This window comes from Halichoerus grypus, chromosome 12 (genome assembly GCF_964656455.1).
Source record: "Halichoerus grypus chromosome 12, mHalGry1.hap1.1, whole genome shotgun sequence".
NCBI lineage: Eukaryota > Metazoa > Chordata > Mammalia > Carnivora > Phocidae > Halichoerus > Halichoerus grypus.
The window spans coordinates 22,275,694-22,302,264 of NC_135723.1; the positions used below are offsets into that span (position 1 = coordinate 22,275,694).

The 26,571-nt window shown below is 39.1% G+C and overlaps 2 protein-coding genes across 3 annotated transcripts in view; one reads left to right on the plus strand and one right to left on the minus strand.

Moving 5' to 3' along the window:
- Positions 1-16,196, minus strand: part of LRRC17 (leucine rich repeat containing 17) — a 34,110-nt gene extending 17,914 nt beyond the window's left edge. The window contains exon 1 of one of the 2 annotated variants that reach the window (XM_078060047.1): positions 16,152-16,196. The gene's annotated coding sequence lies outside the window, so the exon portion shown is untranslated. Of the gene's footprint in view, positions 1-13,332; positions 14,111-16,151 lie in introns of those variants that run through there. The other variant, XM_036067476.2, reaches the window with a different exon arrangement.
- FBXL13 (F-box and leucine rich repeat protein 13) overlaps positions 1-26,571 on the plus strand; it is a 226,959-nt gene that overhangs the window by 114,458 nt on the left and 85,930 nt on the right. Inside the window, exons 11-12 of the mRNA XM_036067480.2 lie at positions 3,214-3,314; positions 13,263-13,392. Of these exons, the coding sequence (XP_035923373.2) occupies positions 3,214-3,314; positions 13,263-13,392 (231 nt within the window). The remainder of the gene's footprint in view (positions 1-3,213; positions 3,315-13,262; positions 13,393-26,571) is intronic.

Here is a 26,571-nt window from a genome sequence, read left to right on the forward strand (position 1 = left end):
GTCTTGCCTCTGCCTCCTTTCCCAGCCTCATCTTGCTCCAATTCCTGCACACACATTAAGTTTCAGCAACCATACGCTGCTACACTTTCTTTGCTGCATGAGCCAAGCTGCTCCTTGTTTGTTTTGCTTCTGCTTGGGCTGTGCTCTTTGCATGGAGTGCTCTTTTGCTTTGTCCTCAGGTGTTGCTTTCCTTTTTGTCAGGCTTTAAGGCTTACTTTAGGTACCACCTCCTTTACCAAGACATCCCTGTCCCCCAGGGCTGGGTTTGTTGCTGCTCCTCTGGGTCCCTATAACAAGTAGCCCTCATCACAGCATTTCTGCCTCCTCCACTAGCCCAAGAGGCCCAAAGGGCAGGAGCTGTGTCTTATTTTCTGTGGTAGTCCTAGCACACAGCACAGATATTGGCATAGTAAATAGTCTACAACATTAAGAAGAAATGAAATTGTATGGAGATACCGAGTAGGTAATGGAGAGCAGGGCATAGAACTTGAGATTCCATCTTGGGTTGACATTTTTGTATTCTTAATTACATTACAAAAGTGAATATGATCAATCTAGAGAGAGAAAGTAGGTATGAGAAGAGAACTTAGGATTGAACCTTGGAGATTGCTGACTTTTAAAAGTAGGTAGAGGAGAAAAAATAGCAAAGAATCTTAAGAAAAAACAGTAAGAGGGGGCGCCTGGGTGGCTCAGTTGCTTAAGCATCGGCCTTTGGCTCAGGTCACGATCCCGGGGTCCTAGGATCACGTCTTGTATCAGGTTCCCCGCTCACTGGGGAGTCTGCTTCTCCCTCTCCTCCCTGATCCTGCTCTCTCTTGCTATCTCTCTCTCTCTCTCTCAAATAAATAAATAAAATCTTAAATAAAGAAAAGAAGAAACAGTAAGAGAAGTAGGGTGAAAACAGAAGAGCCTGATTTTGTCATGCTCTTCATTAAGCAGCAACTCCAGCATGACATCCACACGTCCCAGAGTCGTCATTCTAGTTCTTTCTTTCAAACTTCTGTTTCATTCTGTGGATATTTTTAGTACCTACTACATTAAAGATATATTTATCTTTATATAAAAAGATATATAGGGAATTCATATGCTATAAAATATAAGTGTTAGAGGGAATTGAAAATGAATCAAGTTTCAGTTCCTGCCCTCAGGGAGCTTCAGTTCTACACTTGAATAACAGATCACAGTCTTTAAATTTGCCTCTCTAACAGGAAACAAATGCCATCTGCATTGAATTTGTGAACATCAAAGTCTTTTCCAATTTTGGAGTCTAATACTAAACAGGACTGATAATTTTATCCAGCCACACTTTACTATTGTTTTTCCCTTTGAAGCATAGACTGGGAGACAGGTTTACATTTAACGAGTTGAGTAACATTCATTCAAAAAGCTTTGTTTCTAAGAAGCTTGCCTTATGAATATATTACATTCGGAAAGATTTGGGTGCATTGTGGACCAATTCAGAAACCATTTTGCAATGAAGATACTCAAACAGTGTTTGCATTTATGTGCTCACGCATTTGGGGGCTGAACCTTGAGCTCCTTTAAATGCTGAGAATGGGATTCGTCTGAAGTTTCGTGGATGTCCAAGCTCCTCCAGACAGGAAAATGCAGTGAATGGTTTGCTTCCTTATCTTAAAGGAAAAATGAGCTTCCTCTTTGGTACATAAAACATACTTCATCTTCCTCTTCCTGGCCCCACATTTTCATCTTCTCTGTGGCTACCTCCCCAAGGGTGTATTAGCCAGCTTCCTATCCTTTCCTTGCCCCATCTCACTTGCATTTTGGCCAGTCATTCAATAGGTGCATAATCACTTTGATATTTGGTTGGCACCATGAAACATTTTTGAAGTTGGATTTCATTTATATTAAATTACAATGCCATTTATTATGACTCTTCATTCCTTCTGGGAAAGTTGTACCATATATATATATATATTTTTTTTTTTTTTTTTTTTTTTACACTCTATCCACGTATACTAAATCTTGCATTTTAGTGGTGGAATATGTAGAAAAATTGCTGGCAGCTTGAATGCAGTGGCAAGAATACAGTGCTTATTGAATCCCTGCACTTGCACTCATGCAGCGTCAGCACATAGAGCATTTCCTATAGCAGAACTGCAGGAATTTGTTATTGTATTATCCATGACTCCGAGAAATAGCTAGGAATAGAATGCTAAACATTAATGATCCTACTGAAAATAAACCTTTGCCATCCTTAGTGGTGTTGGAGGTGGCCATATTGAACATGCAGAATTCTTTCCCAAACCATATTCCCTAGGCAAGGGACAATTTACTTCTTCCAGCAATGGCCTATTCTTTCTAGGACCGATGTGCCACAAATATTTAAAACTAGCTGACCTTGTCGGTGTTCCTGGGGAGACTCATCCACCACCATTAAATAAATAAAAACCTGCTGCTACTTACTCATACTAGAGCATTTTACAAGCAGTTACCCATATAAGAAGCAGCTCCACCACAATCAAAGCTTGCAATTCATTTGGTCTTGTAAATGTCAGTTTGGGGCTCAGGCTTGAAATGACTATTTGTTTTCCTGTCTCTCTCATGTCACAGTCGCTCTGTTTTCTTGTACCTCAGTGTCAGCTCTGGGGGAGGGCTGCTTGAATCTTGGAGATTCACCCACAACACCCTCAACACTGAACTTCATGTTCAAAATGTATGTACCTTTTTTTTTTCTTTTGCTTCAGACCATTTCAAGTAAATTTGGTGAGACTCTGTTTAGCTGTTTTAATATATTCACTATAGGACCACAGAAACTTAATTACACACACACACACACTTCCATAAATATATATGTGTAAATATGGACTCACTTTTACTCTTCCTGTCTTTCAGAATGATTTTAGCAAGTTTAAAAAGAGATCAGGTTTTAATCACTTTCATGCATCTGAAGAGTCAGGAGTGGTTGACACTTTGACACTTGAGCTCAAATTTCCTGTCAGCGTTGAACTTGCAAGGGTTCAAATTTTAACAAAGTGTCACTGTGATGGAATGGGATTTTATTTCCAAAGAAAGGGCAGGGGAGAGAGTAGTGAAGCTTCAAACAAAACCATCACCTCCTGTTTAATTTGATTTACAACTAATAACCAAGAATATGAAGAGACCAAGGCTTGCATATACTTTTTCAGAGAGAGATAATGGGGAAATCACAAAACCTGCTAGACTTTGCTAATTCTCCCCTCTGTTTTCATGCAGGATGAATCAATGAGATACATCTCCGAGGGCTGTCCTGGAGTCCTGTACCTCAATCTATCCAACACCACCATCACCAATAGGACGATGCGAATCCTGCCCAGGTAAGGCTTGTGGTATCTGTATTACCCTGGAAAGAGTTCTGCCCCTCGAGGCTCTGGCTCGCTCCAGCATTCCCCTTCTGCCAACACCCCCTCCCCCAGTGTGGCACCACGATGGTGGTAACTGCACTGCTGCTTTCACATCCCCAAGCTGGTGCCTATTCTCTCCCTCCCCGGGGGGATGTGGGGGGGTGGGGAGCGTCCAACTTAAATAACGGGTCCTCTGCTTGGCCAGCGTTTTTGTGTCACTCTTGGAGCAAAGTGCCCAGCAGCTTGAGTTAGGCTCTGCCTCTTTCTGGTCCCCCTTCCTGGGCAATGGAGCCTGGCTCCTAAATTCTAGTCCCATGTCTGGACTTCTCAACAATGGAACACCAGTGTCTTCCCTCCTTGGACCTTGAGCACTGCAGGCCACATGCCCTCTTGCCATGCTCTGGTCACCTGCTGGTACCTCCATCACCTCCAGGAAACCTGGTACTTGTTGTTTTTTGATCTATGGACTCTTGACAAACCTGAACACAAATGTTGCTTTTCCTCAGCTAGTGCTTCTTTGGAAGAGAAGGGACAGAAGAATACAAGGCATCACCAAACGTTGACAGAATATTCAAATTCTGCCTTCAGCTCACGTCATGATCCCAGAGTCCTGGGATCAAGCCTGCATCCCTGGGTCTCCCTACTCAGTGGGGAGTCTGCATCTCCTTCTCCCTCTGCCCCTCCCTCCACTCATGCTCTCTCTCCTCTCAGATAAATAAAATCTTTTTTTTTTTAAAGTGCATCATGTTTATAGCTGCAACATTGCAAATACCATAAAAGATTGAGGAAATATTCTTTCAGGACTTGGAAACTATTACCTGATTCAGCAAAGAAGTCACTCATGTCACTGATGGACGAGTGAAGTCTGCAAATACATCTCTGTTGTTTCACTTTTGTCTTACTCATGAATGTAAATGAAAATATTCAGATTGAAACTATACCCATTCCTCAATATTTTTGAACTTTGTTTTTATTTTTTGGTGAAAACAAGAAATACATCAAAGTCACAGAATTTTATTTTTCCTTTGAACACAAAGAAGACAAAATTACTAGCTGCATTTATAAGTTTGGCAAAAGTCCATGAGAGCATTGTGTGAGAATCTATTGACTATATCGACTTTACAATAAAGAATATTGTGTATTTTATTATTATTTATAAGTTGTGTGTTATACATATTTCCTATCTCTAAGATAGTAAATGTAAAATAGTAAGCTGTACAAATTTATAGTAAACATATACACATTTATATGCATATATGTTTTTAAAGTGCCAGTTCTTAGATATTTACCAGTACGCCAATAATTAAAGATAAAATAATTTAAGAACTAATTTATATTTTTATAATTTTAGTCTCCTTATCAGGGACATAGTCTAATTCTAAATTTTTTTCAAATGTTTTATTAAATGTCTCAAAATTTTGTTTTATGCATATGGCTAATCTTTGTGGTATCTCTTCAATTGTCACTATGAATGCTATCCTTTCTGATTTTAATTTCTCATTATATTTTCTAAATGGTCATTTTTGGACTTGGGTACAGTACAAATATCTTTTAAGGTTTTAATTTGTAAGATTTAGTTGATTTCTTTCATTTGTAAGATTTAATATGAAATGACCTCTAAATAAGAATTTAGGCAAAGTTTCTAAGATTCGATAAGTATTGTTCTCATTTTCTTTTTTTTTTTTAAAGATTTTATTTATTTATTTGAGAGAGAGAGAGAGAGAGCACAAGAGGGGGAAGGGTTAGAGGGAGAAGCAGACTCCCTGCCGAGCAGGGAGCCCGCCGGGACTCCGGGATCATGACCTGAGCCGAAGGCAGTCGCTTAACCAACTGAGCCACCCAGGCACCTTGTTCTCATTTTCTAAACAAACTGTTGTATATTTGATTTTCTCGTTGACCCAATAATTATTTAGAAGAGAATTTTTGATTCCAAGTAGTTGAAGTTTCTTTGATTAAACTTCTGGTTTTAATTTCTAATTTTGTACACTGTGGTCAAGAAATGTGGACTGAATTATTTCTACCTTTTGGAATTTATTGAGATTTTGTGGTGGACTAGTGTATATAATTAATTCTAGTAAATCATCCATGAATGTTTAAAACAAGAGAGTTTCTTTTAGAGAAAAAAATTTCTACGTGTATGTGTATATATGTATATCAATTCTTGATATTTCATAGTATAATAGTGATATTGGTTGCCTTTTATAATCACGCTTCTTTAGTTTATTTTGATATTTTTATTTTACATATAAAGATTAATAAGTAGTATGTTTCATTATAGATTATAGCATTTATTCACATAAGATTATATTCTTTATCGTGGTTGATGTTTCTTTGCCTCAAACTCTTTATCTGCTATTAATATAGTCACCTTTGTTTCCTTTTGCTTGTGATCTTGTGGAATAATTTTATGTGTCCCTGTATTTTTATTTTTTAAAAGATTTTATGTATTTATTTAGAGAGAGAGAGCATGTGAGCGGGGGGAGAGGCAGAGGGAGAGAGAGGATCTCAAGAAGACTCTGTGCTGAGTGGGATCCCACGACCCTGAGATCATGATCTGAGTTGAAATCATGAGTTGGCCACTTAACTGACTGAGCCACCCAGGTGCCCCTGTATCCTTGCATTTTTAATCTTTATGTTGGTGTATTTTAGATTTGCCTTTTATATGAAGCACATAGCTAACTTCTATCTTAAAATTTTTAATTCTGCCTTTTTAAGAGGATAGTTTAGAAGATTAATATTTCCTTTCAAAATGGAGTATATGGTCTTATTTTTATCATCTTGCTTTATGTTTTTGATTTTTCTGTTACTGTACTGTACTCACTGTTTTCACCTTCTGCTATATACACTATGTTGTTGATTGTTATTGTCTCAAGGTATTTCAGAGGTATGTGCACATTCTGTTCTGTATTCTAACCAATGGCTATTTGTATTTTTTTTTTTTAAGATTTTATTTATTTCTTGGAGAGAGAGAGAGAATGAGCGGGGGGCAGACTGACTTGGGGCTCGATCCCAGGACCCAGGGATCATGACCTGAGCTGAAGGCAGACGCTTAACCGACCGAGCCACCCAGGCGCCCCTGTATGGTTTTTTTAAAAACATCCTTTTAATATGTATTTCTCCAGTTATCAAAGTCGTGATGGAACCATGACTTTGGCCCCTCTCCCCATGTTAGACCAGATATCTAATACACTTTCATTCTCCCCTGAACTTGTTGCTTCTCTACTTCTACCCTTTGTACATAAACACATATAAATCATGAGTTTTATTAATCATTTAACTTTCCTTTTAATATTGACTTTCATGTTTGTGATGATATTTATAATTATGTAGTCCTAACTCTAGTTTTGTCATTCATTGATGGTCCATTTGTTCCACAATTTCCTTATTCTTTAATTCTCATTTTTATTCATCCCATGATGACTGGAAATATAGTTTTAAAAAGTCTTTATCCGAAGAATAAACGGCCATTGCTTTCTGAAAATTACTTTCTTTTGTCTTGGAGGGTGAACATCTCCTCTTGGCATATGGTTCTTGGATTATGTCCCATACTTTACTCTTAAAATCCTACAAATACTGCCCCATAATCTTTGATATTTCATGTTAAAGAGAAGTGTAAAGCCAGCTTGATTTTTTTGTTCCTTTGTTGGTAACTTATTTTTTCTGCCAATATGCTTGCAAGAATTTCCTTTTTCCTGAGAAATTAAAAACATTTTCCAAACTTAATTGTATTCTTTCAATTAACTTTTCCTGGAACATAGTAAATCTTCGAACATTAAAACTTAGATCTTTTCTCAGCCAAGGAAGCTATTTTTCTTTTTTAATGCCTTTATTCTATTTGTTCAGGTTTTATCTTAAGAATCTTCTTTTAGGGGCGCCTGGGTGGCTCAGTCATTAAGCGTCTGCCTTCGGCTCAGGTCGTGATCCCAGGACCCTGGGATCGAGCCCCACATCGGGCTCCCTGCTCCGCGGGGAAGCCTGCTTCTCCCTCTCCTACTCCTCCTGCTTGTGTTCCCTCTCTCGCTATGTCTCTCTCTGTCAAATAAATAAATAAAATCTTTAAAAAAAAAAAAAAGAATCTTCTTTTATTTATAGGTTGAATTTTTATTGCTGTCTTTCAAAGCTGTCATCTCTCTTGTCATTTTTATCTCTGTATATATTTCCTCAGCATACTACATTCTCTATATCAGTAGTTCTCAAAGTGTGTTCCAAGGATAGCTGTGTTGCAGTAAATGTTTAATAACTAGTTTGGGTAGAGGCTAAGGGGATGTTCTGATTTCTGTGGTGTGAAAACTACCACCATGATCAATTTCAAGCTACCAACATGATGTATCGAATGTGGAGTTGGGAAGAAATGCTAATAGTTGGCTCTCATGGGCTGGTGTAAGCCAGCTCCAGTGACACCACCGTGGAGGGCCCCGACCCTCTCAGGAGTTCTAGAAAGTTCTCTAGTCCTCCAATATAGAATATCACTCAGTACTTTTCTTTAGGCATTCCATATTGAGATATGTATGTGTATGAATATATGTGCATGTATGAATGTGTGTGTGTGTATATATATATATAGAGAGAGAGAGAGAGAGAACATATATGCTTGTGTGTGTGTAGAAAGAGAGAGAATATATTACAAAATCCATTAAATCCCCATGTGAAAATCTGAACTTACAAAGTAATGATTTGGGATAGCATACTTTTAGATCATCTTTTCTCCTAGGAAATTTAAAATAATACTACAACCATGCATAGTTTTTAGGGACATTTATTGTACAAACGAAGCTGTACCTTTAATGGGCAACAGAGAGAAAAATAGGACCCAAAATGAGAATTTTGTCTTGACTTTAACTCTAGTTCTTGCTATTGAGAGAACATCCAGGGTAAATGCACTTGATATTGACGATTTTTATCATATGAAAAAAATGTACACCGACTTTCTTATCTATGATAAAAATATATTTCATAATGACTCTCTATTTTTGCTCTGTTTTCCACTGTTTCAAATATGCATGGGTATGCAAACGTGTTCTTTAAACTATAAATAACCGGAGAAATGTTGTTTGTGCTGTTGTCATTCTCCCTCCAGTGCCTTTAGCCTTTCTTTCCAAAGAAACCATTTGCCAAAAGAAAAATATAATTTCTTTGCCCTTCTCGACAACGTTGAATTGCCAGCTTTTTATCTGAATATTTTTCCTCATTTCTTTAGGGACTTGCTCAATTGTCTAAAGTTGAAAATGAGGGCTGCTCCTGGCTCATGCCCATTCCAGGACATGTTTGCTTTTAAATATTTCCTGAATCAAACCCTTTCCATTCATTCCACAACCTAGGTGGCACTCTCAGCACTTCATTTGCCATAGCATCCTGATGGTTCACCCTTGGTCTCTCTTCCCTTCAATCTGTTCTGCCTTATGCTGTCAGAAGTATCACCCTGGAAAAATAGTCTTGTCATGTCTTTGACAAGCTTAGGGTCTAGACTCTTCCCTGACAGTCCTTAACATTATCTGATCAAACCTATCTGCCCAGGTTTCCCAAGGGAGGCCCTTAACTCTGGTCACCAGATTGCTGCATGCTTCTCATTCTTTACAGCTGGAATGCCTCTCTCCTCCTCTCTGCTAAGCCATAGCCTTTACACCTCAAGTCATACCATCTACCAGAATTCTACAATGATTTCTTCTTTCTCTGAAACCTAACAGCAACATTCATTCACTTATTCACCTTGTATTGATCAATTATTGTGTGGGAGACACTCTGGGCATGCAGGAGAACCTCAGGTTTGGCACAAGAAGTTGTTCACTGGACGAAATGACTCCCAGATTGAAAGTCCCTAGATGGCCGTCTTCAAAGTGGAACCTCATGGGAACCATCAGTTTGAAAACCCAGCACAGGAGGAATCCTAAGTGGCCCTGTAGACCTTTCTAGGGATTTACAGGGCCGCAGACTTAAAGCTGTTGGGGATGGGAAAATAATCAGTTGACAGTGAAATCACTTGGCAAATAAAGCTCCTTAATGGAGCATCATACGTTACAGTGGCATGGTGTTTAATTATTTTTCATATAGATTCTTCAACTGGCTCGGAAACTTCTTATTTATAGGTGCTCTCATGTTATATAGTCTTACCAGTAACCATCAGAATGGGGCAGACAGAGTAAGCTGTTGCCTTGCTGGGACATCCTCAAGGTCTTCCCTATGAATAAGAGGTCAAAACACTGCATTTGGATTTCAGCAGAAATTCTATTATGCAAAACTGCCTCTGTGAAACTAAAGAGCCCAACACTTACCTTAAAAGAAACTTAAGGCCTTGTCTTGGTGATTTTTCAGAGAAATTTTTGTTTAAATACATACCTCTACATTCCTTCCAATAGTAATTCCCTCAGGTATTGGCGATCTAACACAGAAGGTTTCAATTCGTTAATGGAAAAAAGCCAAAAGAAAAAAAGTGATCTCTGTAGTTTCTATAAGAACTGTGACTCTTAAAGATTATAATAGCAGTAGAAAAATAAGTCACAAAGGGAACCCCTCCCCCCATTAGAAACACTTAGTTATCAAATAATGAGGAAAAGATAAACACAGGCTGCAAACACTGCCTCAAAGTAGAATTAGAAATACCAAGTCGTCTCTGGCTTGAGAAAATGATGAACCAGATCTTACTCACGTAAGGGACTTATTTCTTTGCCAAAATTCAGAACAAAAAGTTGCAGTATTGCATAAAATTTGCCAAGTGATTTCACTGTCAACTGATTATTTTCCCATCCCCAACAGCTTTAAGTCTGCGGCCCTGTAAATCCCTAGAAAGGTCTACAGGGCCACTTAGGATTCCTCCTGTGCTGGGTTTTCAAACTGATGGTTCCCATGAGGTTCCACTTTGAAGACGGCCATCAGGGACTTTCAATCTGGGAGTCATTTCGTCCAGTGAACAACTTCTTGTGCCAAACCTGAGGTTCTTAACCTGGGCTCAGTGGATCCCCCAAGGAGACCAGGGATGGACTTCAGAGGTTCCATGAATTTTGATGGGAGAAAAATAATCTCTATTTTCACTAAGCTCTAACTGAAATGTAGGTAAAAAAAAAAAAAATCACAGTAGTATTAGCAGTTCCTGGGACTCCTCGACCATATAAATCTCAAACATTTTCTTATTATAGTTGTTACAAGTATCTCAAAGTATCATTATTGACACTCATCACTACTTCAAAATCATCGGTAGTTATTAGCCCTGCCACTAGATCTTGTTATTTAATATGCTAATAAAGAAGCACATATATTATTATTCCACTCATTTGGTTTTTTAAAAATTTTGATAATGATATCTTTCAATATAATTAGCTGCTTTTGTAATTTTAAGTATTTGGTAATTTTAAGTATTATTTTACACATTAAAAACATTATGCTGACAAAGGGTCCATAGATCTAGAGGTATGTTACACACAAAAAAGTTAAGAACTCCCCATTCAATTCCTACTTTAAGTATTTGGAGTTTTTTTTGTTTTGTTTTTAAGATTTTCTTTATTTATTTGAGAGAAAGAGAGAGAACAAGCAGAGGGAGGGAGAGGGGCAAGCTGACTCCGCACTGAGCGCAGAGCCCAATGTGGGGTTCGATCCCAGGACCCTGAGATCATGACCTGAGTCGAAATCAGGAGTCAGAGGCTTAACCGACTGAACCACCCAGGTGCCCCTCTACTTTGAGTATTTGTTAACTGATCACAAGGACTTAAAAAAAAATCAAACAATAGGCTTGGGCTAGTTTGAATATATTTGAACATGCATGATTTTATAAGTGACAGCTACATTATTATAATTAAAGACAGACTGATATAGAGGTTAAAAATGGGTTAAGAACAGTCTGCAAATGAGTGGGCAACACATGAGGGGAATAAAAACTACATCAGAGGCTATCAGTCTCACTGGAGTTAAAATAGATTAAAAAGGGCATTAAACCTTGATCAAAATGAGGGTGTAGATGTAACGTGAGGTCTCCCAAAGTCTTGGTATCAGTTGTATACGCCACTTTTGTCAGCTAAGCATCCATTCCATTCCATGGAAGAAGATAGTACAAACTTCATAAGAACAACTAATATGCCATTATATGAAATAGTAGTAGCAAGAATATATATTTTAAAGCTTCTACTTGCTGATTTTAATCATCAAAAATCATCCTTAATAAAATACTGTTACATCTATGTTCTCATGTAATTGTCATACCTCTGAGAGGAAAGAGTGGATAGAATTACATCCATGTTACAGATGAGAAAACTAAGATTCAGGAAAGCTGGACACAGTTGGTCAGGGTTAGAAAAAAAAGAGAGAGAGATAATATTATAATCTCCACTTAACAGACGCAGAAACAATCTGTGAGAGGTTCGGGAAGTTGCAGTAAGTGTCAGGGCTGAAATCTGAATCCAATTTGGTCAGATTCCAAAACCTTGTGTATTTTCCATTGTGTTGTGCTGTCTGCCTTACTATTCCTTTCTCCAAATTAGAGAGCTAAAGGGTTGTTAGAAGTGACAACCTCCCACACACACCCCAAGAAAACCGTACTTTGCTCTGTTGAATCACAGGGATACACTCCAGGGAGAGGAAGGAGAGGAAGAGAAAGCGTTTCCAAAACTTTGGCATAGCCCTTGGTTAACTCAAGGGCCCCAGGAAAGGGGACGTGTCCTTGGGATGTTAGTGCTGCTTTCTGCTCCACGGCCCTGCCCACAGCCACTGGGGAATCCAGATGGCGTCCCTCTTTGTTCTGTTGAATCTCATGGACATTGCTGGAGGGGAATGTGTGGTCTGCATCGAATCAGTCACTATGGAATGGGAATCATTATATATCATATAGATGTGCTTTTCAAATTTTAGGAATAAATCTGATTAACTGTCCATGCTTGTATATCTTATTTCCCATTTGCATGAAAGTAAATTTTACTAGTCATTTGTGGGCTTTTGAGGGACAGAAAGGCATCTTCTTCCCACTTTTCGTTCTTTTTGCTTTCCAATTTGCTGTTAAACTGTTGCAGATCACAACCCAACAGCATGTTGTTAATTCCATTACAAGAGTGAGCAATAGTGGGAGTTATTGCACTTTTAAAAAAAAATGCCAGGCTTAGGAAGGCTTGGAAACTTGTCCACAGAATGTCCTCAAACTGTAAGCCCTTGCACGGTAGTACAGGCTCATCTTAATTACCTCCCTTTTCTTCTGTAAGCAATCATTTTGGTCACGGTGGTAATGCCATATTTAATCTGTTTGAATTCCAGTGAGATTGATAGCCTCCGATGTCATTTTTATTCCCTTCATGTGTTGCTCAACTCATTTGCAGACTGTTCTTTTTAACCCATTTTTAAGCTCTCTATATCAGTTAGTCTTTCTTTAACCATAATAATGAAACACAAAAGCATGCATATTCAAACTTTTTTTCAAACCATTTGCTTATCATGTCCATTTTGGGAGCTTGTTATGTTTAACTTTGCCTCCTTTCTGCCCCAAATCCTCACTGTCATGCAACAGTTAATCACCATTTAAATGTTTACAGAGGGTTTGTCCATCTACACGTTTTGCACATTGTTTTGGTGCTCCAAAGATAAAACTTAAATGCAACAATACTGCAAATATTTTAACTTTGGTTTCAAACACAAACTAATGTCCAAACAATAGGAATGCACAAACGTCCCCCACCCTCAGAGCTCTCCCTCAATCAGCCTTCTTAAAAATCTAGGCAAATCTATATTTTCATTTAAAATGTAATGATGCATTATCTGATATACTACTCCAAGCTCCTTCACATAACAGGTAGAGCATTAATAATTACGTTCAACTGCTGAAGATCTGCAAAGAGAAAAGAGTAATTGATAGTTTTACTTCTCTTTGTCATAGTGGCTTAAGAAAGATGTGGAAAACGACTCAAATATAATCCCTTTCCTTCCTCTCTCCTCTCGCCCCTGTCTTTTCAGGTACTTCCAGAACTTACAGAACCTTAGTTTGGCTTATTGCAGAAAGTTCACAGACAAAGGTTTACGGTACCTGAATTTAGGGAATGGATGCCACAAGCTCATCTATTTGGACCTTTCCGGCTGCACCCAGGTTTGTCTTTCAGTCTTCTCTTTCCTGCAGCAAGCGAGGAAGTGCTCCGGGGGACGGGCTACATCCAGCCCTCATGTTATACTAATGCTGTGCATGCACTGCAGCATGCTTTTCAGAGGTTTTGAGTTACATAGCCACAGCTGCTTAAATTTTCCCCAGGATCGCTACTATAGGCTCTTGGCTTCCTTCCACTGGAGTGTCATATCCACACACAGGCCGAGCTCATTGGATGATGAAACAGACCACTTCTGTGTAGATACTTTGAGCACAATTATAATACCAGAGTCCAAATGTTGAAAACTAGAATTGCTACCAAGATACAAACAAAGGAAAAACCTTCTGGGGGGAGAATTTGCAAAGCACTTCCTGAAAAGTCAATGAGCTCCCCCAGGGGCTTTCAAAAAATAAATAGCATTGGGTAAAATGCCACAAGTGCTAAATATAACAGAGGAAATACAACAAAGATTGTAATTTTTAGAATTGCATTGTGCCGTGGGGCTAAAGAACATGAGGGTTTGAGATCTACATGGGGAAATATTTAAGTCTGCGGGAACAAGACGAAGGGAAGTTGGGTAGAAACTGGGGTGTAGCTGTGGAGGGTAGGCCATGGCGCTTTGGAAATAGTTGCTGCCTCGCCGGTAGTTTCTTCTGCTCTATTTTGGTAGATTTAAGTCATGATTTTTTTAGCTTCTTTTCTTCCACCTCTCTGTGTATTCTGTTACTATTAGTATCATAGTATGATCATCCTTCTGTGAAAATAACATAATAGCACAGATGGAAACTGGCTGAAACATTGATAGTTACCATTTGCTGAGTTGGTGTTATATGCCCGGCACCATGCTGAGTGCTTCACACAGATCAGCTTCATTGCTCATCCAAATGCTGTATAGTGTGTATTGATTACGCCCATTTAGAAATGAAGAGACCAAGGCTCCCAAGGTTGCACACCCAGTGAAAGCACGTGGTACTGGTGCCCTTAGAAGCACCTATTGGTACATGTGGGCAGGTAGAGTCCCCTGGAGGGAATACAGGCAGAGTATGGGTTTCTCCTCCAAGTCCTTAAATGGATAGAGCTTAGCTGCTCACGGTCATTGGCATACCATGGTTCCCTAGCACACTAGGCAGTAGGGAGGATGTAGGGGAAAGGTGGGGAGGGCTCTAAGCTGGGCGTGAAACATCGAGAAGTTGCATTTATTTCTGATCTACTGATGTGTAGCTTGCTAAACATCAACATCTACCATCACTCTATGACTGAGATGGACTTAACATTCTCTCCAACTTGACTAAACTCTAGCCCCTGACCTCCCTTTCCTTGGAGCATTTATTTTAGAAAACTTCCAACTGTACATTCTTTCTTTGCTCTCTTTAAGATAGATAAAAACCTCATTAAAAACTTCTTGATGGTTTTATAACCCAGGAATGCCTTCCTCGAGGGCCTGGGAGCCATCCTTTGATATGTAATCATTAAGGGAAATAGTACTGGTATCTCCCAGTCCCTGTGGGGGAGGGCAGGTGCTTCCTTTCGCTATGGGTGTCAGTTAGCAAACACAAATGACCTAATCACAGAGAAAAATATTTGCAAGTTCAGGAATAACTCAATGTTTTTGACACGTCCCTTTAAAGATACATCCTCCAGGATTTTTCCACCAGCTCACCCAGTGCTTAAAAACCCTCCCCCAGAGTGTAACTTACCTCTTTGCTCTTTTCAGTTTCCACAAGGTAATGATTGTAGCAACAACATACAATTCACACACAGACACACAGACACACAGACACATGTCCTAAGGATACATATTCTCAGACACAGTAGAGTCAAAATGAGAGGTTTCAAATCTATGTGCCTCTGGCCAGATATGCACGCAAAACACAAGGACATCATGTATCTATTTTTAAATGTTGAGCCAACATTTGAAATTTTTGGAGTCTTCATAAAGAAATCTAGACTTCCAGCTAGCGAAATTGGGCCTGCAGTGCCATTGGGCCACAAAGGGCCGGGACTGAGTTGGCCTCACCCCACTGAAATGGAGCACGCCGGCCTCTCCTCCACTCCATAAGGTCCACACATGCCCAGACACCTAACCATTCAACTGCATCGCCTGCCTGTCCTCAGTGGGTATTTAAGTTTGGTCTGAGTGTATAAAGAATAGATTTCTTTTCCTGAATTGTCCCTTAATTTTTAAGTCTCAAACCACAGTGAAGCTAGTATTTCACATCACTATGCAAAAGAATGTTAAATTTCTTTTGTTCATCCGTCTTCCACTTCCATTTGTTTATTTAATAATTCAACAAAGATTTAACTCCAGGTGTCAGACACTGTTTCAGTCACTGGAAATTGTGCCGTTTCAAGCTAAGCCCCGTTAGGCCCCCCCGGAAGTAAGAAATGGGCTCGTTATGAACCACAGTATCTTGAAAATAGCGGCTGCTCTGGATGCAGAAAGAATTGGTAAAACTGCATGTTACTGCTTCTGAGGGATTTGTTAAATTCTATGAGGAGGCTCCCTTTACCTCCCCAGCTCTGGGTGTGAGGACAGTTTCACTCTTCCAGGCCTACATGTATTGATACGACGGTACAAAAATGGTTTCAAAGAAGGGAAATCGATGATTCACAGATTTCTCTGGTTCTCCGCTTGGAAACTAAAAATCTATTTTCTTTTTATAAGTTTGGAATTTTGCACTATGAAGTCATGTGTTAATGTATCTGCCCAAGAAGAAAGGTCCTAGTAAAACAAAAAGACTTGAGAATAGAAGCTCACACCTACCTGCCTTTCGCTGGTGTTACCCGAGCGCCTGCTGATACTGCGCACGGTGATGAGTAAAACAGCGTCCTGTCTTCTAGGAGCTCTGGATTAACATAAGCAAAGTATGTCAAGGGCTAAACTTTAACGCAGTCGTGGCTGCCAAAAAAAGAAAGATGTATTTATACAATATTGTGAAAGTATTTTAACAACACTTGTTAGAAAAAAAAAAAAATAAATGCATGGCGGAGAACTGCAAAGAAAAGTGAAAATCGATTACACATGTTTTAGAAATACTCTGCATTCTTTTGGGATTGGATAAAGAGTGTAGGTGCATTAAGTAATAGGACTGATTTCCTAACGAATACCAGCATTTGCACACGTACTTGCATGTCATCATCTTTAATGTGGTTGAGGTGATGCCTCTGGGCAGTTTCTTCGCAAAAAAGCCTCTGCTCGCTCAGCCCTGACTGAGGATACAGCCACTCTAGTGAGCTCTTTCGTTATCCATTGAAACCTCTAACCATATACTTATCACTTTGAGTTTCTTTTTTCACTTTTTAAAACCTCTGCTTTTTTTTTTCCTTTTTACATGTTAAACACAAAAATACAAGAAATAAGCAAAAAATTTAAGTTATCTGAGAATTCACCACTCAGAAATAACAAACACTATTAACGTTTCAGGATAAGGCTTCCTGGTCTTTTTTCTATGCACAGAGACACTTCTTTTAAACAAAAGTGGATTATACAGTACACTTATCTTTCATTTAACATTTCATAAAGTTAACACCTCCCTATTTTATTAAATATTTTCTTATAACTTACTTTTTTTCTCTTCTTTGTTTTAAATTTTATTTTATGATTTTATGTTAATCACCATACTTTATATCATTAGTTTTTGATATAGTGTTCCATGATTCATTGTTTGCATATAACACCCAGTGCTCCATTCAGTACCTGCCCTCTTTAATACCCATCACCAGGCTAATCCATCCTGCCACCCCCCTCCCCTCTAGAACCCTGTTTGTTTTTCAGAGTCCATAGTCTCTCATGGTTCGTCTCCCCCTCCAATTCCCCCCCTTCATTCTTCCCCTCCTGCTATCTTCTTCTTCTTCTTCTTTTTTTTAACATATAATGTATTATTTGTTTCAGAGGTACAGATCTGTGATTCAACAGTCTTACACAATTCACAGCGCTCACCATAGTACATACCCTCCCAATGTCTATCACCCAGTCACCCCATCCCTTCCACCCCCACCACTCCAGCAACCCTCAGTTTGTTTCCTGAGATTAAGAATTCCTCATATCAGTGAGATCATATGATACATGTCTTTCTGTGATTGACTTATTTCACTTAGCATAACACCCTACAGCTCCATCCATGTCATTGCAAATGGCAAGATTTCGTTTTTTTGGATGGCTGCATAATATTCCATTGTATATATATACCACTTCTTCTTTATCCATTCATCTGTCGATGGACATCTTGGCTTTTTCCATAGTTTGGCTATTGTGGATATTGCTGCTATAAACATTGGGCTGCACGTACCCCTTTGGATCACTACATTTGTGTCTTTGGGGTAAATACCCAGTAGTGCAATTGCTGGATCGTACGGTAGCTCTATTTTCAACTTCTTGAGGAACCTCCATACTGTTTTCCAGAGTGGCTGCACCAGCATGCATTCCCACCAACAGTGTAGGAGGGTTCCCCTTTCTCCGCATCCTCGCCAACACCTGTCGTTTCCTGACTTGTTAATTTTAGCCATTCTGACTGGTGTGAGGTGGTATCTCATTGAGGTTTTGATTTGGATTTCCCTGATGCCCAGCGATGTTAAGCACTTTTTCATGTGTCTGTTGGCCATTTGGATGTCTTCTTTGGAAAAATGTCTGTTCATGTCTTTTGCCTATTTCTTGATTGGATCATTTGTTCTTTGGGTGTTGAGTTTGATAAGTTCTTTATAGATTTTGGATACTAGCCCTTTGTCTGATGTGTCATTTGCAAATATCTTCTCCCATTCTGTCGGTTGTCTTTTGGTTTTGTTGACTGTTTCTTCCGCTGTGCAAAAGCTTTTTATCTTGATGAAGTCCCAATAGTTCATTTTTGCCCTTGCTTCCCTTGCCTTTGGCGATGTTTCTAGGAAGAAGTTACTGCGGCTGAGGTCGAAGAGGTTGCTGCCTGTGTTCTCCTCTAGCATTTTGATGGACTCCTGTCTCACATTGAGGTCTTTCAACCATTTTGAGTCTATTTTTGTGTGTGGTGTAAGGAAATGGTCCACTTTCATTCTTCTGCCTGTGGCTGTCCAATTTTCCCAATACCATTTGTTGAAGAGACTGTCTTTTTTCCATTGGACATTCTTTCCTGCTATGTTGAAGATTAGTTGACCATATAGTTGAGGGTCCATTTCTGGGCTCTCTATTCTGTTCCATTGATCTATGTGTCTGTTTTTGTGCCAGTACCATACTGTCTTGATGATGACAGCTTTGTAATAGAGCTGGAAGTCCGGAATTGTGATGCCACCAGCTTTGCTTTTCTTTTTCAACATTCCTCTGGCTATTCGGGGTCTTTTCTGGTTCCATACAAATTTTAGGATTATTTGTTCCATTTCTTTGAAAAAAGTGGATGGTATTTTGATAGGGATTGCATTAAATCTGTAGATTGCTCTAGGTAGGATTGACATCTTCACAATATTTGTTCTTCCAATCCATGAGCATGGAACGTTTTTCCATTTCTTTGTGTCTTCCTCCATTTCTTTCATGAGTATTTTATAGTTTTCTGAGTACAGATTCTTTGCCTCTTTGGTTAGATTTATTCTTAGGTATCTTATGGTTTTGGGTGCAATTGTAAATGGGATCGACTCTTTCTTCTGTCTTGTTGTTGGTGTATAGAAATGCCACTGATTTCTGTGCATTGATTTTATATCCTGCCACTTTACTGAATTCCTATATGAGTTCTAGCAGTTTTGGGGTGGAGTCTTTTGGGTTTTCCACATAAAGTATCATACCCTCTGCAAAGAGTGAGAGTTTGACTTCTTCTTTGACGATTCAGATGCCTTTTATTTCTTTTTGTTGTCTGATTGCTGTGGCTAGGGCTTCTAGTACTGTGTTGAATAGCAGTGGTGATAGTGGACATCCCTGCCATGTTCCTGACCTTAGGGGGAAAGCTCTCAGTTTTTCCCCATTGAGAATGATATTCACTGTGGGTTTTTCATAGATGGCTTTTATGATATTGAGGTATATACCCTCTATCCCTATACTCTGAAGAATTTTGATCAAGAAACGATGCTGTACTTTGTCACATGCTTTTTCTGCATCTATTGAGAGGATCATATGGTTCTTACTCTTTCTTTTATTAATGTATTGTATCACATTGATTGATTTGCGGATGTTGAACCAACCTTGCAGCCCGGGAATGAATCCCACTTGTTTGTGGTGAATAATCCTTTTAATGTACTGTTGGATCCTATTGCCTAGTATTTTGGTGAGAATTTTTGCATCCATGTTCATCAGGGATATTGGTCTGTAATTCTCCTTTTTGATGGGGTCTTTGTCTGGTTTTGGGATCAAGGTAATGGTGGCCTCATAAAACGAGTTTGAAGTTTTCCTTCCATTTCTATTTTTTGGAACAGTTTCAGAAGAATAGGTATTCATTCTTCTTTAAATGTTTGGTAGAATTCCCCTGGGAAGCCATCTGGCCCTGGGCTCTTGTTTGTTGGGAGATTTTTGATGACTGCTTCAATTTCCTTAGTGGTTACAGGTCTGTTCAGGTTTTCTATTTCTTCCTGGTTCAGTTTGGGTAGTTTATACATCTCTAGGAATGCATCCATTTCTTCCAGATTATCTAATTTGCTGGCATATAGTTGCTCATAATATGTTCTTAGAATTGTTTGTATTTCTTTGGTGTTGGTTGTGATCTCTCCTCTTTCATTCATGATTTTATTTATTTGGGTCATTTCTCTTTTCTTTTTGATAAGTCTGGCCAGGGGCTTATCAATCTTATTAATTCTTGCAAAGAACCAGCTCCTAGTTTCGTTGATCTGTTCTTCTGTTCTTCTGGTTTCTATTTCATTGATTTCTGCTCTGCTCTTTACTATTTCTCTTCCCCTGCTGGGTTTAGGCTTTATTTGCTGTTCTCTCTCCAGCTCCTTTAGGTGTAGGGTTAGGTTGTGTATTTGAGACCTTTCTTGTTTCTTGAGAAAGGCTTGTATTGCTCTATACTTTCCTCTTAGGACCGCCTTTGCTGCATCCCAAAGATTTTGAACAGTTGTGTTTTCATTTTCATTTGTTTCCATGAATTCTTTAAATTATTCTTTAATTTCCTGGCTGACCCATTCATTCTTTAGTAGGATGCTCTGTAGCCTCCATGTATTTGACTTCTTTCCGACTTTCCTCTTGTGATTGAGTTCTAGTTTCAAAGCATTGTGGTCTGAAAATATGCAGGGAATGATCCCAATCTTTTGGTACTGGTTGAGACCTGATTTGTGACCTAGGATGTGATCTATTCTGGAGAATGTTCCATGGGCACTAGAGAAGAATGTGTATTCTGTTGCTTTGGGATGGAATGTTCTGAATATATCTGTGAAGTCCATTTGGTCCAGTGTGTCATTTAAAGTCTTTATTTCCTTGTTGATCTTTTGCTTAGATGATCTGTCCATTTCAGTGAGGGGGGTGTTAAAGTCCCCTACTATTATTGTATTGTTGTCGACGTGTTTCTTTGCTTTTGTTATTAATTGGCTTATATAATTGGCTGCTCCCATGTTAGGGGCATAGCTATTTACAATTGTTAGATCTTCTTGTTGGATAGGCCCTTTAAGTATGATATAGTGTCCTTCCTCATCTTTTATTATAGTCTTCGGTTTAAAATCTAATTTGTCTGATATAAGGATTGCCACCCCAGCTTTCTTTTGATGTCCATTAGCATGGTAAATGGTTTTCCACCCCCTCACTTTCAATCTGGAGGTGTCTTTGGTTTTAAAATGAGTCTCTTGCAGACAGCATATCGATGGGTCTTGTTTTTTTATCCAATCTGATAGCCTGTGTCTTTTGATTGGGGCATTTAGCCCATTTGCATTCAGGGTAACTATTGAAAGAGATGAATTTAGTGCCATTGTATTGCCTGTAAGGTGACTGTTACTGTATATTGTCTCTGTTCCTTTCTGGTCTATGTTACTTTTAGGCTCTCTCTTTGCTTAGAGGACCCCTTTCAATATTTCTTGTAGGGCTGGTTTTGTGTTTGCAAATTCTTTTAATTTTTGTTTGTCCTGGAAACTTTTTATCTCTCCTTCTATTTTCAATGACAGCCTAGCTGGATATAGTATTCTTGGCTGCATATTTTTCTCATTTAGTGCTCTGAATATATCATGCCAGTCGTTTCTGGCCTGCCAGGTCTCTGTGGATAGGTCTGTTGCCAATCTAATGTTTCTACCATTGTAGGTTACAGACCTCTTCTCCCAAGCTGCTTTTAGGATTTTCTCTTTGTTTCTCAGACTTGTAAGTTTATTATTAGATGTCGGGGTGTTGACCTATTTTTATTGATTTTTGAGGGGGGATCTCTGTGTCTCCTGGATTTTGATGCCTGTTTCCTTCCCCAAATTATGGAAGTTCTCTGCTATAGTTTGCTCCAATATACCTTCTGCCCCTCTCTCTCTTTCTTCTTCTTCTGGGATCCCAATTATTCTAATATTGTTTCGTCTTATGGTATCACTTATCTCTCGAATTCTGCACTCGTGATCCAGTGGTTGTTTATCTCTCTTTTTCTCAGCTTCTTTATTCTCCATCATTTGGTCTTCTATCTCACTGATTCTTTCTTCTGCCTCATTTATCCTAGCAGTTAGAGCCTCCATTTTTGATTGCACCTCATTAATAGCCTTTTTGATTTCAACTTGGTTAGATTTTAGTTCTTTTATTTCTCCAGAAAGGGTTTCTCTAGTAATCTTCCATGCTTTTTTCAAGCCCAGCTAGTATCTGTATAATCGTCATTCTGAACTCTAGTTCCGACAACTTACTAATGCCTGTATTGATTAGGACCCTGGCAGTTGGTACTACCTCTTGTTCTTTTTTTTGAGGTGATTTTTTCCATCTTGTCATTTTGTCCAGAGGAGAATAGATGAATGAAAGAACAAAATGCTAATAGGGTAACAGCGACCCCCAAAAAATATACACTAAACAAATCAGAAGAGACCCGAAACCGGGGGAAAAGAAAGGGAAAGAAAGAAAAAAGAAAAAAAAAAAAGAATATGATCAAATATGATCCGGCTGGTGCATAGATCAGTGCCACACACTAGATTTTGGGTGTATTTTGGTCTGTTAGAAGAAAGTGCCTCCCAAAATTTTAAAGAAAGAAAAACATATATGTACAAAAATAAGGGTAAATATGATGAAAGGATGGAATATGACTGTAAAGATGAAAATTATAAAAGATTTTATAAAAGCAATTGATAAGATAAGACGTTGGTTGAAAAAAGAAAGAAGAGAAATTAAGAAAAAAAAAAAAGAGAATGTGATCAGGCAGGAGACTAGAACAAAACCATACACTAGAGATTTAGGGTAATTTTGGTCTGTTAGAAGCAACTGTATCCCAAAATTTTAAAGAGTAAACAACTTATAATATATATACCAAAAATAAGGTAAACTACAATGAAGGGATAGAATATGACTCTAAAAATGAAAAATAAAAAAGATTTAAAGAAAAGGGATTGATAAGATGTTGGTTGAAAAAGGGAAAAAGAAAAATAAAAAAAATAGAAAAAGAAAACATAGAAAATTAAAAAAATTAACTTTGAAAGACTAAAGAATCATGGGGAAAAAAGCCATGAATTCTGTGTGCTGTATCCCCCTAGTGCTGGAGTTCTGCCATTCTCATTGATCGGTAAACTTAGTCTTGGCTGGCTGTTCTTGCTGATTTCTGGGGGAGGGGCCTGTTGCCATGGTTCTCAGATGTCTTTGCCAGAGGCGGAATTGCCCCGCCCTTGCCAGTCCGGGCTAAGTAATCTGCTCGGGTTTGCCCTCGGGAGCTTTTGTTCCCTGCAAGCATTCTGTACCACTTTGGAGGACGAGAGTGAAAATGGCGGCCTCCCAATCTCTGTCCCGGAGGAGCCGAGAACCCAGGGCCCCACTCCTCAGTGCGCCCCCAGAGAAAAGCAGTCAGTCACTCCCGTCTCCCCGGTCTCCGGCCGCACTCCGTGCTCACCCAACCTGTGACCGAGTGTTTCTATCTCTGGCACCCGACCCCGTGTGGAGTCTCCAAACCCAGCAGATGCCTGAGGTGCGCTCCTGCGCCGCTCCTCTTGGGGGAGGAAGGGGAGTCTCCCCGGATCTGCCGCTGGTTGGGTCCCTGCTGGAGGAGCAGTGGCCCGACTGTGCTGTGGATCACGGTTTATGGCAACCCCGAGCTGAGAGCCCGTTCCTCCGCTCTCTCTCTGCAGCTGGCTTCCCCGCTCTGAAACCTGGGAGCTCTGCCACACTCAGGCACCCCCGGTCTTTCTGTGGCCCCGAGGGTCCTGAGACCACACTGTCCCAGTGAGGGTTCCACCCCCCACTTAGCTACTGGAGTGACGTCCTTCAGCGGAGCCGACTTCTACAAGTTCTGATTTTGTGCTCCGCGACTCTATCACTTGCCAGAAGCGGCCAATGGAGGCCCCCTCCCCCGCCATCTATCCTTCCGAATATCGCCTCGGATTCACTTCTCCGCACGTCCTACCTTCCAGAAAGTGGTCACTTTTCTGTTAAGAGTTGCTGCTATTCTTTTCTTCGATCTCCTGTTGAGTTCGTAGATGTTCAGAATGGTTTGATCCCTATCTAGCTGAATTCCTGGGACCAGATGAAATTTAGGTCTCCTACTCCTCCGCCATCTTGCTCCCGGCCTCTTCCTATAACTTACTTTTAATAGCTATATAGTATTCTATTCTATCAAAATACCAACATGTATTTAATCATTCATTATTGGCCTACCATTTTCTGCTGTCATCAATAACTTGTGAGGAAAATTTTCATAGCCAGATATTTCCATATGTCTGTAATATTTTGGTATGAATTTTTAGAAGTGAAACGGTCAGAGGATATAATTATTTTTAAGGCCATCCATGCACGACAATGGTAGCCAATATAAATTTATCATAAATGTAAAATAATGTCTGGTATCTTCATAAGAATATTATGTAAAAAAACTTTAGCTAATTTGACATTGAATATGGTATTATATGTCTTTAATTTATATTTCTCTGATCACTTGTAAGGTTAAACCATAACCAGGCACTTAATTAATATTTGCTGAATAACAGCATTCTCATCGCAACAGGCTGCCATTGGTAAAAATATTTTTTAAATTAATTAAAAATTTTCTTTCAGAACCAGAGTGCAACATTTTCATTATACTGTTTTCAGAAGAAAGAAAGAAACAATCTACATTCATTTAACACAAAATTCTGGTTAAATCAGTTGAACAAATTTAATATACCTGCTTCTATATTTACTGTTTACTCAAAGTGATAAAAGCTAAGCTTATGCCATAAAACAATTTTTTTTTAAACTGTATTTAAACTCAGTTTGGGAAGATTTTCGGAGACAAAATAGTTTTATTACCAAAAGAAAGTACCCTTTCGTGTGGTCCTTTGTTATCTACGGTCAGGGAGACATTTGGTGACAGTGAATGGGTCCATCTTGTTCTCTGCTCTGACGAATGGTGTGTGCTCTAACTCATGGCAGACATTTATCGGATGCTTATTGAATATTTGGATTCATATTTAGTTAAATAAGTGAAACTAATGAGCTGTTTCATGAAATGTTGGTAGTTTTTCCTTTGCACCTCATACTTTGCTTCAGGAACCACTTCTCTCCTTTCTCTTGTGGCTCTGCAGAACTGTCACTCATGGCACCTGGAGAGCAGTACATGATAGTATTTGGGAGCATAGGTTCTGGGGCATCTGCATGCGAATACTGAGTTTGCCATTTACTAGTTATGAGACTGGGGCAGGTTCCCCAAGCTTTCTGTATACCCCAGTTTCCATATCTATGAAATGGGGAAAATACTAGCACCTCCCTCATAAGTGTGTTGTGTAAATGAAATGATTTCATACATATAACGTGCTTAGAACAGTGGCTTCATAGAGTAAATGCTTAGTAACCATTAGGATTTTCCTACGGCCACTGAATCATTTGATCCAGGCCTAGACAATCCTAAATTCCATCTGCAGTGGCTGTGATTTTTCCAGGAGAGGAGGATGACCCTACCAGAACCATTCAGAATCCTTCTAGATATTCAACAGTGGGAAAAATAAATTCTGTTTTTCCTGCGATTGCAGGGCCTGGAGAGTGTAAGTCTAGGCTCATTTGTGGTTCTCTTAACATTCATGTACATGTCCTTCTATGAATACGGCAGACACTTGTGTTGGGTATACACATAGGAGTTGAATGTGTGGGTCATGAAGTATGTGTACATTTGGTTTTTATCAATACTGTTAGTTTCCTAGATTGGCTGTGTCAATCCTAATGACATTTTTATGATTTAGAAAACACATAGAGGGACATCTGGGTGGCTCAGTCGGTTAAGTGTCTGCCTTCTGCTCAGGTCATGATCCCAGGGTCTTGGGATCAAGTCCTGCATCAGGCTCCTTGCTCAGTGAGGAGCCTGCTTCTCTCTCTGCCTGCCACTTCCCTGCTTGTGTGCGTGTGCACTCTCCCTCTGACAAATAAATAAATATAATCTTTAAAAAAAGAAAAAAGAGAAACTCACATAGATATGATTTCTCTGGGAAAGCTAATGCCGTGGCTCTCCATACTTACTCCCTATATTTACCTACATAATTTATTTTCATAGCAGCACTCTTCTTAAGGTGCACTGCTAGAGAGGCAGGAGATCAACATTCAAACCTAGAATGGGTTTCTATCCTGATAAGGACGCTTCCCGTCTCAGAAATGAGCAATAAGTCTTTAAATCATCTTACATTCACTTCCATATTAAGTAGGTTTCATTAAACTTCCCTCTTTTCAAATATTTTTTTATCAAGCATTCAGAACCTATCTATTGGTGACCACTTTCACTAAAAGAAATTAAGCAGAGGGAATTAAAAATACTGTTTTCTCTGCTGTTTTTTTGCAGGGGAGAAAAAGTACTCAGGGAAAGAAACATAACCAGGAATTTTGATTGTATTTCATATTAGATTTACTTTATTTTATCTTACCTATTTTGGATCTCAGCCACCAAGAACAGATTTAATCATACTCCTCAGTTCACGGCACACTTTCACTATCAGTCCATGCAAGGCCACTCTCTTGTTTTATTGATTCCCTTTTACCCGCATTTCCCACTCCCGTTCCCCTCCCCCTACATGAGCAAACCCTCTAATTTGTTTTATGTGGTTTCATATAAGAATATATGTTTCCTCCACTATCTGAAAATTGGGCGTTCCTATGAAACCTTTCTTAAGCAGAAATGGCATAAAGCAAAGAA